Below are 12,125 nucleotides of genomic sequence, written 5' to 3'. Positions count from 1 at the left end.
CAATCTATTTCTCACCAGTAGTGGTGGAAACCAACTAATCAAAAATGCAAACTGCCATACATTGAATTCACCTCTGGTTTTTGGTGGGGTTTGTGATGCTCATACTTCAGTTTTCTATGTTGTGTTGTATAGATTGTTGTTTGTCTTTTTGACGTTTTTCGTTTATTGCCATGGCGTTGCCAGTTATCTTCGACTTATGCGTTTAGATATCCATTTGGTATTTTTGCCTCTCTTGAAGTGCAATTAAAAATAAAAAAATAATTCTAAAGGGATGTCAAAATCAACTACGGGTCACTTAAGTCTTGTGCATCTGGAGATAACCTCACGGCCTTCTACAAAAAGCAAACCTCATGCCGCATAATAAGCTACAGCCTGCCTCGAAATGAAAAAAAAATAAAGTAATTCAAAAGAGAAAACCAACAACTTAATTTATCAACGACTATTTATTACTTATCACTATACTTTCTGCTATTCGTTGCTCGATAAACGACTTTATAATCATGAACAATAAATTTGTTTGTTGAATATCTTCATCCAAATATTTGTAATAATCTGGACAAAAAGTAATAAATGAACCATGAAATCAGAAACTACACAAATACAATTTTGTAGAAAAGTCATTCTACAGTTTTGATAAGTAAGATATAATGTTATAACCCAAACAAACCTTATTATTACTGCTATTTCTGATTTATTCAAGACACAGCATCTTAAATAATTATATGAGGAATGCATAAGTATATGTTGTCGCTACTGCATACATTAAGCATGCAATTGTATGCGATCAATATGAGCCGCCATATACATACGTAATGTACAATTTGCGTGATAGTTTTGTTATTAAAAAATATATCTAAGATATATAACAGCGTTGAATATTGAAATATTCAACCCAATATTTGCAGATCTTTCAAAAAGAGGTTATCTATACGCCTGGTGAGGAAATGTTTTTGGCAGAATACAGAAACCTATACATGGTTTCTCTGGAGCTACCATTTTCACGAAAGAAAAGATCAACAAATGGACCAGTAATGTCAGACGGATATGACATTAGTCTTTCATATGATGGCATTAATTTTGGAGATGATATCAGTATGGTAATTTACGATGACCAGAAGTATTCATGTAATGTGACTTTAAAAACCTGTATAACCTTGGTACGTACGTACAGCTAATGGTAGTAATCGTAGGTGGTACTTATACCTTAAAGTATACACCTACGTTTTCAGGAAAGGTTTTTTTTAAGTACATTTTTCTTTGTGGGTTTTATTATCTTTGTATCTCTCAGCCGGTTTGTTATTGATTTAGAAATACTAAACCAGAATTGATAGCATGTTTACCAATTTTTAACATGGCGTCTTGATTTGAAGGCAGCGAAGATGAGACTTTACATAATATTGTACCAAAATAAAAGCTTTCAGACCTTCTGCTTTTGAAATATTAAGATTATTTTAAAAGGGCAAACTTGATAATGTATCAGATGAATCATCTTTTAGGTTAAAACTTAACTAGTTAATGGTTGTTATCATCCTGTAATTCGATTAATTGTCTTAACTTCATCCTATTCATCATTTCCCGTGGTTTCTTTTTCTAATCTGTAAACTAGTATCTGCTAATGTATTTCAGAGCTCATACCTTTTCCGTTTATTTAGTGATGTTTGGCTTATTAAATAGTTCATACGAACCATTCAATAGTATTGTATATTCCTACATAGTTATGCCCTCTCCTATAACGAAATAAAACAATCGACTTACAATAGGTATGTTTAATCATAATCAATATCACATGATTTATATATGCACAGAAAAAAACATATCCCAATATTTAAAGACTCTTTGTGTTTTGAATAAAGGTAAAACATGAAGCTCAAATGATACTTTTTCACCTTCAAGTAATTTACAAATGAAAATTTAAAAGTTCTAATCCATACAATGTTGTCTTCAAGTATTTATACATATTTGGCTTACAATTTGTATGTTTGAAGCGTTTCTGATGACAGTGCTGCGGATGCACAAAATTTATAAAGTGTTATTTTTTAAATTGTAAATCTGTATTAATAAACGTCTAAAACAAACTAAGATTTAATCAAACAACTATCACGCTTTTTGGATCAAAATATGAAGAAAGTAAACGTTAGTTAAAAGATAATTAAAACTGTTTAAAACACAAAATGGAGGTGAAAAAAGTTCTCTTTGCAACGTTCACGTCACATTGGAGATGAATTTATTTTATTATGTATAAAAAGGAGATGTGGTATGATTGATAATTAGACAACTATCAACCCGAGTCTAAATGGTGTGGATGTAAGCAACTATGGGTCACGGTACGGTTGTGTACCTATAAACCTACAAAGATTATTATAATAGAGATATTGTATTGTATTGTGAGGGAGTGAGCCAATGCATTGACAGGTATATTGTCTCCTGCAATGCATACGCAATCCTTCATGCATTGAAGCTTATCTATGACGATACTTTTAATGATTGTAATTTTATTTTCAGAATGATTCCCCAGAAGATAACGGTAAACAATGTATAATGTTAATGTATTAAGTGAATATGTATCCAAGTTAAAGCATATGCTGTGTCAAAAATGTCCTTTTTAAGATCATTGAATCTTTTAACAACTACATGAAAAAAATATATACTCTAAGAAAAAAGGAAATAAAACATCAAAAAGAAGAGGTGCAGAGAACATATATCTTAAAGAAACCTGTTTTACTGCTTGTTCGGCAACCAGTGGCAAATATTTCATACAAATTCAAGACAGTAAAATTGAAGAAGCAGGTTCAAAGGTGTCTATGCTTTCGAAGTGGGTAGTATACTGCAGTGACTTGCCTGTCCGTAACTTTGTTAACATACTACTCAGCTTATGTATCATCTGAAAATTTGATATTTAGTCTTGAACTCAACATTGATGAATTTTGCAGTTGAAACGATTTTCATATCTGACAGGCAGGCATTTCATGTTTGACAAGAATTTTACTTTTTATACTCAAAAGTCGATGTATCAAATTTGAACACTTTGCACGATATCGCGTGTTAAACCAAGAATTCCATCTTTCATGTCCAAATTTTTAAACTAGACGTTTATTACAAAAATTAGAATCAGTGACCATACCTTACTTATAGAAAAGAGCAGATATCTGAATATACAATTAATTAATATATATACTTGCATGACAATAAACAATTATTGTTAAACCATGTGCTTTGATAAATATACTGTAACAGTTATCTAATTATCTTAAGTATCTTGCATTTTTTATTTGTTATAAAATGACAATTTAATTGCAGATATCTTATTTACTGTGGTACCTGCTACCGTTAGTGTGGTTGTTGTCGTCTTGGTTATAGGTGCAATCTGCTTTAAATTTAAATGTTCAAAGTAAGACATTCTATCATTAAAAATTTTATAAAAAAATATTAATATTTGCTCTATCTGTTTAATTGTTTTTATTATAAACAGGAAAAGGTACTAATGTTACAAATGTTAATTCTACGAACGCGACACACTACACCCGGTGGTCCAAAGAAAGAACAAATAAAAAGACAACAATCTACTGTTAGCTCGTTAAAACGGAGGACATGATAAAAGGTTCTCAATCATCCATGACGTTAAAAGTTTATTATTGACATGTTGCGCTTTCGTTTTTATTAGCTCACCTGGCCCGAAGGGCCAAGTGAGCTTTTCTCAACACTTGGCGACCGTCGTCCGTCGTCGTCGTCGTTAGCTTTTTACAAAAATCTTCTCCTCTGAAACCACTGGGCCAAATTTAACCAAACTTGGCCACAATCATCATTAGGGTATCTAGTTTGAAAAATGTGTCCGATGACCCCGCCAACCAACCAAGATGGCCGCCATGGCTAAAAATAGAACATTGGAGTAAAATGTAGATTTTGGCTTATATCTCTGAAACCAAAGCATTTAGAGTAAATCTGACATATGATAAAACTAATTATCAGGTCAAGATCTATCTGCCCTGAAATTTTCAAACAAATCTGACAACCTGTTGTTTGGTTGCTGCCCTGAATTGGTAATTTTAAGGAAATTTTGCAGTTTTTGGTTATTATCTTGAATATTATTATAGATAGAGATAAACTGTAAACAGCAATAATGTTCAGCAAAGTAAGATATACAAATAAGTCGCATGATCAAAAATGTCAGTCGACCCCTTTAGGAGTTATTGCCCTTTATAGTCAATTTTTTACAATTTTTCGTAAATTTTTGTAATCTTCTACAAAAATCTTCTTCTCTGAAATTACTGAGACAAATTTAACCATACTTGGCCATAATCATTATAAGGGTATCTAGTTTAAAAAATTTGTCCGATGACCCCGCCTTCCAACCATCATGACCGACTTATTAAAAATAGAACATGGGGGTAAAATGCAGTTTTTGGTTTATATCTCTGAAACTAAAGCATTTAAAGCAAATCTGACAGGTGGCAAAAATGTTCATCAGATTTAGATTTATCTGCCCTGAAATTTTCATACGAATCCGACAACCCGTTTGTTGGTTGCTGCCCCTGAGTTAGTAATTTTACAGAAATTTTGCAGTTTTTTGTTATTATCTTAGATATCATTATAATATCTAATATCTAATACTATAAATTATGATTTTATCCTTATTTTACATGATTTCCAAAGCATCAGTAAATACAGGTGAGCGACACAGGCTCTTGAATGCCTCTAGTTTGAATATCAAAACATAATTTCAATGGTCGTATTACTACTATTTACTTTTCTTAGATAGTGTTGAGCGAAAAAACTTATTCAGCATACAAATATAAAGTGACCAACTAACAAATACTTAATAAAATTGCCAAATTCTGATTTCGATATTGCTTAAAACGTCAGGTAAAAATAAAGTACAAAATTCACAGGTTTGCAAAAAATAATTAAAAAAAAAATACTGAAATAATTAAAAACATGGTCTGTTGGTTTTTTATTGTTTTACTACTGACAAAATGAATGGGAAGCATTTATTTTCGTAAACATTTTTGTAAAATCCTCAATGAAGAGATATTATTTATAGAAATACACGCATGGTTCATTAAAATGTGTAACACTTATTAATATTATGCGTCTTTTAACGAAGTTTTCCTCACTTGCCAAAAAATAAAATAAAAATACAACCATATCAAAACGTGGATAATCATATTGTACTTTCTCATCATTGGTGGTTATTATCTTCTTTTGCAGGTGGAAAATTGTATCGGTTGATGATAAAGGCAGTCTGAAACCAGATTCGAACATGTTTTCGATTGAGAAATGGATCACTAGAGAAAATACTATCAGTGACCTTCAACTGGATTTTGACGAAGAACAAACATGCGATAGCATTGAAGTGTGTGAAAAGCAAGTACCGCCAAACAGTCATTTGGAAAAAGATTTTTGAAACCAAATTTGTCGTTCTAACCAAGTTCATTGTTTCTTGTGTTTTTCAGTGACTGGTTTGTTTTTCATGAATCAATGTTTATCCATTGTGTCTCTAACTTAAACTATTGTATTGATGTCTTTTCAAAATTCAAGCCTTTTCTTAATAATAAGGTATTTTAAGTGAGTTGAAATAACCATGTTATCAGGGTCAGCAATGCATTGATCAATATAACTTCTCAACTGATTGGTTAGAGAAATACATAACATAACACGTCTGTCTTTAAATTATTATGCATCTGAATATTATCCGTAAGTAACAAAAATAAGACATATTCGAACTTATTTCTAAGTATATATAGTAAGTATGTTACCTAAATTTCTAGCAGGAAATTCTAGGCCAATCACGATTTACTCGCATATGGATTTGCGAATAAACATTTGTAAAGATATGTAGTAAAACAAATGAAATCATACTATATTTATAAAACAAAAATGGACAAATTGAATGTAATCATTTTCTTTTCAAATACGCCAATAATAATCCAAAAAATAAATGGGAAAACCCGCTATTATTACAGAAAATATACACAATAACATACAAAACAAGAAAAACTGAAAAATCAAAGAATAGGGACAACAAAGAGAAAACAAGGATTTGAACCTAAACCGACAAGTCTCTACTTCTAAGTAGACTCTTTAACTCATTGATCTTAACCTCGCGACTATTAACTTATACTATACGATTGTATATAATGTATATATAAAGGTACAAGCTCTGTGTGTCCGTTGAACCAATGTGTATTATATGTTCATTTATATATATAAAATAGAAATCTAAATCGTAACCCATTGATAGTCGAGAGGTTGCGTCGATGTGTTGATTTCAGTAACACATAACATATTGCAAGGAAGGGTTCGATTCCCAGTGAATGCATATAATAATTACAAAAGTTAAAAGGTAAGTTATTAAATTAATTCCATTTGTGAACAGAAAACACTTAGTTAGCCAATTCAAACCTAATGAAAGTAGACACACAAAGGAAACAATTGAATATAATTTGGTGAATCCATTTTAACGACAGATTTAGGCAGCCTTGATTCTAGAAAAAGAAACCACTGTATATGAAAAAAGCTGACGTCGTGGCAATGGTTTAATTTTTTTTACAATTTTTCACTGAATTCTTTCCAAAATTGTGTACGTGAAAAATAAAAACAAAACGGCAGATTAATTTTTATCTTAATATTATTTTGAAGCATTGGTAAACACGTTTTCAATTGTTAAATGCACAACTTTATTAGACCGCTAAGTTCTTTGAATTTTTAGTCTTTTTTGTTTATTACCCTTTTGCAGGATTTTATCATATTGAAACATATCATTGTCAAAACTAGACATGTAAATATGCAATTTATTTTGTTTTGTATTTGTATTTTTTCCTATTTTGGTAATAGGATGAAGATTAATACATATGATCATAGTTTATATGACAAATCAATACAATGTGCTTATCAAAAAAAGTACACTAAAGTTGTGAATTTGTTAAACATACGACTGACAGTTGATCACACGAGTAAGAATCGCTGTAAACACTTGTTATACAGCAACCATATTTGCGCAATCAAATTGCATGGACTATACAATCATTGTTGAAGGCCGTACGGTGACATATAGTTGTTAACTTCTATGCCATTTGGTCTCTGGTGGAGAGTTGTCTCATCGGCAATTTTACGACATCATTTTTTTTTAATCTGTCACACATCGTTTACTTGTTTGTGACAAGAACAATATTTTTCCGTAGAATTTGTATTCATGACTTACGAAAGAATTTTTTCGTAATTATTAAAAAAATGTTTTAAAAAAATACGGTAGGATTTGAGGGGGACAAAAAATAGTGGTAGGATTTGAGGGGAACAAAACAATAGCGGTAGTATTTGATGGGGACCGACAGTTAATCTCTTACAAAAACTGAGGATTAATGAAATTCAACTAGCCGTTTTTTGTATGCATTTAGAACTCGTATAACGGAATCTGACTATAAAATATGTATGTTTATATGTCACATTTAACATCCAGAGAAGTAACCAATCAAAAAAATGTAAAATAAAGTTCATAGTTTCATATTTGGTCCCAAGAAATTTGTTAAGTAAATGAGGAATTATATATTATGTGCAAATTTTCAACTTTTGAAAGCTATGGGGATCACCAGCTTGGTTTTTTTGTCTTAATCGTTTAAGTTGGTGTTGATAAATTTGGCGAGTGTTTGCTTTGTTCTGTATCGAAAAAGGTTTTATTTAACATTTTTCCAATATTAAATCACTGGTGAAATAAAATCAGAGACAGCTGTCTCGTGTTCATAAAATAAATAAGAAAATATTGCCAAAATTTATGCAGCATGTAAGAGTAAGTTTACATGTAGTCAAGATACACAGAAGTTTATAACAAAATTAAATGAGACAAAAATTTGGTGCGTGTTAAAAATGTATTTTTCAAAAACTATGCTCCATTCAAAGTTGAAGATCAATAAACCTAAAAAATCAAACCAAAAGAGGCAAAAACCAACAATAGCACAGCACACCTGTTCATTGAGAAGATATAAATCGCCTAAAACATTCTCTCTTTTTAGCAAGTTTGAATGTTCTCATATGATTTTGAGAATCCTAGACACTATCTAGATCCACGAACCTTGTCCAATAAAGAATTCTTCGGAAATTAAGGCAACCGATACAGTTACAGAAGAGGTAATGACGTTGCTAACGTAAAATATTATTTTTCGTGTCGTCAGGCTGTGGCATTTCGGGAAACGATGCCTTTTTTGACTGATTTTAATCATTTAGCTTGAAATTAGCTTGGAAACGAAAACATTGACCCCTCATTTTCAAAATGACAATTCGTTTGATTATGCATGAAGATTATTTGTATCAATTTTTATGAAAAAATCACCGATGAAATTGTTTCAATTAGATAGATATACATCAATTGTTTTTTTTTCTCTGAAATCATGAATCTTCGATAAAAATTTATAATCTCCAAAGAATTGTTTCACAAATTTAGAGCCTAAAGCATAAAGAAGATTTTTCAAATGTTTTTACAAAAGTCCGCTTGTGTTTAATTTAAGAAAAAAAGATTAAGTATAATAAAAAAACAAAGGATATAGGTATCCATCCATGAAACAAAATCAGTACATGCACAGCAAAAAACACACGAATAGCAAAAGAACAGCGATTTTATTGATGTTCTTCATCTCAAAGTTACCTTCATCAGGGAGAAAAAAAAACATCCATAGAATAGAAATGTCCAAAAAAACGAAATTTTGAGTAAATGTCTAAAATTCCGACCCCATTAATCTCTAAAAGTAGCACATGAAGATATATTTTTTATTACATATTTGAATTGACTAGATGGGTCATTTTCAAAAAATGTCGAATTTTCAGTACACCCATGCTAATTTTTTTATTTCTAATGGAAATTTCAGTTGTAATTGTTTAAATGAAAGCTTGTAGGATTTATGATTCAGAACATTAATAATAAACACGATTTACATCTATTTTCGTAAGATTAAAATGTATTTAAGTCCGATTTTTGGGTAATTTGTGTGCGTACAATTTCAGAAAAACACATTTCAAATGATTTTTTTCCGATTTTCTGATCGCCTTGATATCTGCAAAAGGGACTTTTTAAGAACGTTAATAATTACTCGAACGAAAAATCGTAGCTTCTTTATCATTATATGTAACATTTTATCTACAAACTTAATTCAATCCGCGTACATGAAGTTCATGTCCATCCTGTTACCACTACTTAAATCAGCCGTTAAATTATTCTCCCTATGAATATTGAATTAGTCAGTGTTGATTTCAAAAGTGCAAAGTAACCTTTACATTTAACACAGCACGTTTCTTGAACGACAGTGTAGAGAAAAGAAATTTCAAGACATTTAGTGAAAAAAAAATAGAGGGTACTTTTTTTCATGTCTATGCTGTTACCAACAATTTTGATTAATTACACCAAAAGTATACTTGTAAAAAGTGCAATAACGTGTTGGAAACCAAATTCACAACAGAAAAACATTATCACTTCACCAAAGGGAGTAGTTATTTCACAACAGCATTCGAAAATGAAGAAATTTGTCTATCCTGTTACTATGGTTGCTATGGTTACAGTAACAGGATAGACAATTGTAGACAGAAACGTCGTTAAAAAGTTTATCATACCATATAGTTGCAAACAGTATGAAATCTTTCGTTGTTTGAACTCATCTTAAGGTTATAACGTCTTAATCTTCCCAATTTAGCATTTGCAGGTGCAATACTGATATCGGTAACAGGATAGACAAAAAGTTAACAGGATAGAACTTTATATAGTGATATATCATTAACGTACGTTCCTGTTACCAATGAAATAAAGACAAAAGTAAACTAACATGTCAGGGATTTACTTGATGTTGGGTTTATTTGAAAGAGAGAAAAAATGCCGAACAATATGAATTGCTATCTTAGACTTGCATTACTGGTGGTAATTTTTACAACCTTTGAAAACCAATTTTTAGAGGCATTTTTCAGTACAACCTGGAAAATTGACAAATAATCTATTATTTCACAAAATGAATATATATAGAAGTTTATTCTCTTGAAAACCATCTAATTTAAATTTTATCTAAACCTTTTCTTAATAACCCAAAATTTCTTTTGAAAATGGTAACAGGAGAGACAAAATATTGTACCACCTATCAAAAAATGTTTCAAGATATTCTTGTATGACATTATTAAGATTGCATCTTTTAATATGTTGTTCTATAAGTACTGTTTGTTTTGATTTGCTTATGTAGAGGGTTGTTTGAATAAGTAACTTTTAATCAATTTTTCAATTTCAAAATTCGACATTTTTTTAAAATGACCCAGGTGAGAAATAGCTTGTATGCAAGTTTTGGAGAAAAAATAATCACCGTGGAATCAAAACTGTATTGTATGCCCTTAATCAAATCTGCACGTCTTCGAATGTAAAACCACCCAAGAAGAGTCATTATCAAGCCTCCTCGTCAGATGAAATATTCAAAGAACTAAAAACTATTATGTTGAAATGTTCATAAACACTCGGACGTAAATTTCTACGGATTTATTGAGGTATCACAAAAACCTGAAACAATTGTGTCATTTGTCGAAATATTTAAAAAAAAAAATAAGCAAGTTTTCCTCTCCGATGTTGGATTCCAAGGGCCTTAAACAAGTACGTAAATAACTTCGTAGTAACTGTGCTATGTTCATAAAAATAATCCAAGATCATTACGATTGACCTGTATATCTGTAATAATCTGTATAATAGTATCAAGACTCATCAGTGACGCTCAGATCAAAATAGTTAGAAAGCCAAACAAGGATAAAGTTGAAGAGCACTGAGGACCTAAAATTCCAAACAGTTGTGCCAAATACGGCTAAGGTAATCTATGCCTGGGATAAGAAAATCCTTAGTATTTCGAATAATACATACACTTGCAAACAGTAAATTTATAAAAATGACCATATAATTGATATTCATGTCAACACCGAAGTGCTGACTACTGGGCTGGTGATACCCTCGGGGACGAAACGTCCACCAGCAGTGGCATTGACCCAGTGATGTAAATAGTTATCAAAGGTACCAGGCTTATAATTTGATACGCCAGACGCGCATTTCGTCTACATAAGACTCATCAGTGACGCTCAGATCAAAATAGTTAGAAAGTCAAACAAGTATAAAGTTGAAGAGCATTGAGGACACAAAATTCCAAAAAGTTTTGCCAAATACGGCTAAGGTAATCTATGCCTGGGATAAGAAAATCCTAAGTATTTCGATAATACATACTTTTGCAAACAGTAAATTTAAAAAAATGACCATATAATTGATATTCATGTCAACACCGAAGTGCTGACTACTGGGCTGGTGATACCCTCGGTGACGAAACGTCCACCAGCAGTGGCATCGACCCAGTTTGTTCACTTGTATAGTAATCCTAAAACGAGGTAAAGAGCATTTATCTATACTATAGTATTAATTAATGGGTGTTTTCATAATGGCCCTGTTATATGTCCAAGGTCTGTTATAATGGTCGAGGATGCCTGAAATGGCACGAGGCAACGCCGAGTGTCATTACAGTCTCCAAGGCTAATATCACTGACCGAGGACAAATAACAGGGTCAATTTGAAAACACCGATTTCTTAACACTTTTATTAACCTAACCATCAGATATCTAAGCAAGCCAAATCAGATTTTTTTGTGGAGAAATTGTAAACAAAATGCAATATTATAAAGAAACTTTTAAATTGATGTGATGGAATGACATGTAAATGTAAATATAGTTTTATTGTTGTCCTATTCAGAGCAATTTATAGCATACAAAATACATTTTTTCTGGATTTTAAAACTCAAAATTGAAGAAATTGATACACACCTTAGAATATATTATTTAATTCAATTTATTAACTTGACAACTGGGTCAAAGAAGATAAGTTATGATTCTTGGATACTTTCAATTACTTGATGTTTCCTTTCCGCAGAAATGTATTTGAATTGATAATAACTGAAAATCCGTAATAGCCCTGAATATTCATAATGGCCCTGTTTTTTTTCATAATAGCCTGTTTTTTTCATAACGGCCCTGTTTATTCATAATAGCCCTGTTTATTCATAAAAGCCCTGTTTATTCATAATAGCCCTGTTTATTCATAATAGCCCTGTTTATTCATAATGGCCCTGTATTAATGCTCTGTT

At 31.2% G+C, this 12,125-nt stretch overlaps 1 protein-coding gene across 1 annotated transcript in view; it reads left to right on the top strand.

The window, feature by feature from the left end:
- The window catches only part of LOC127702994 (uncharacterized), a 49,162-nt gene extending 41,487 nt beyond the window's left edge, over window positions 1-7,675 (top strand). Inside the window, exons 19-22 of the mRNA XM_052207357.1 lie at window positions 906-1,157; window positions 2,503-2,524; window positions 3,298-3,388; window positions 5,206-7,675. Coding sequence (XP_052063317.1) covers window positions 906-1,157; window positions 2,503-2,524; window positions 3,298-3,388; window positions 5,206-5,401 — 561 coding nt within the window. The 3' untranslated portion in view covers window positions 5,402-7,675. The remainder of the gene's footprint in view (window positions 1-905; window positions 1,158-2,502; window positions 2,525-3,297; window positions 3,389-5,205) is intronic.
- The last annotated feature ends 4,450 nt before the right edge of the window (window positions 7,676-12,125 follow it).

This window comes from Mytilus californianus, unplaced genomic scaffold (assembly GCF_021869535.1).
Source record: "Mytilus californianus isolate M0D057914Y unplaced genomic scaffold, xbMytCali1.0.p SCAF_5, whole genome shotgun sequence".
Taxonomy (NCBI): domain Eukaryota; kingdom Metazoa; phylum Mollusca; class Bivalvia; order Mytilida; family Mytilidae; genus Mytilus; species Mytilus californianus.
This window is presented reverse-complemented; position numbering and strand designations above follow the sequence as displayed.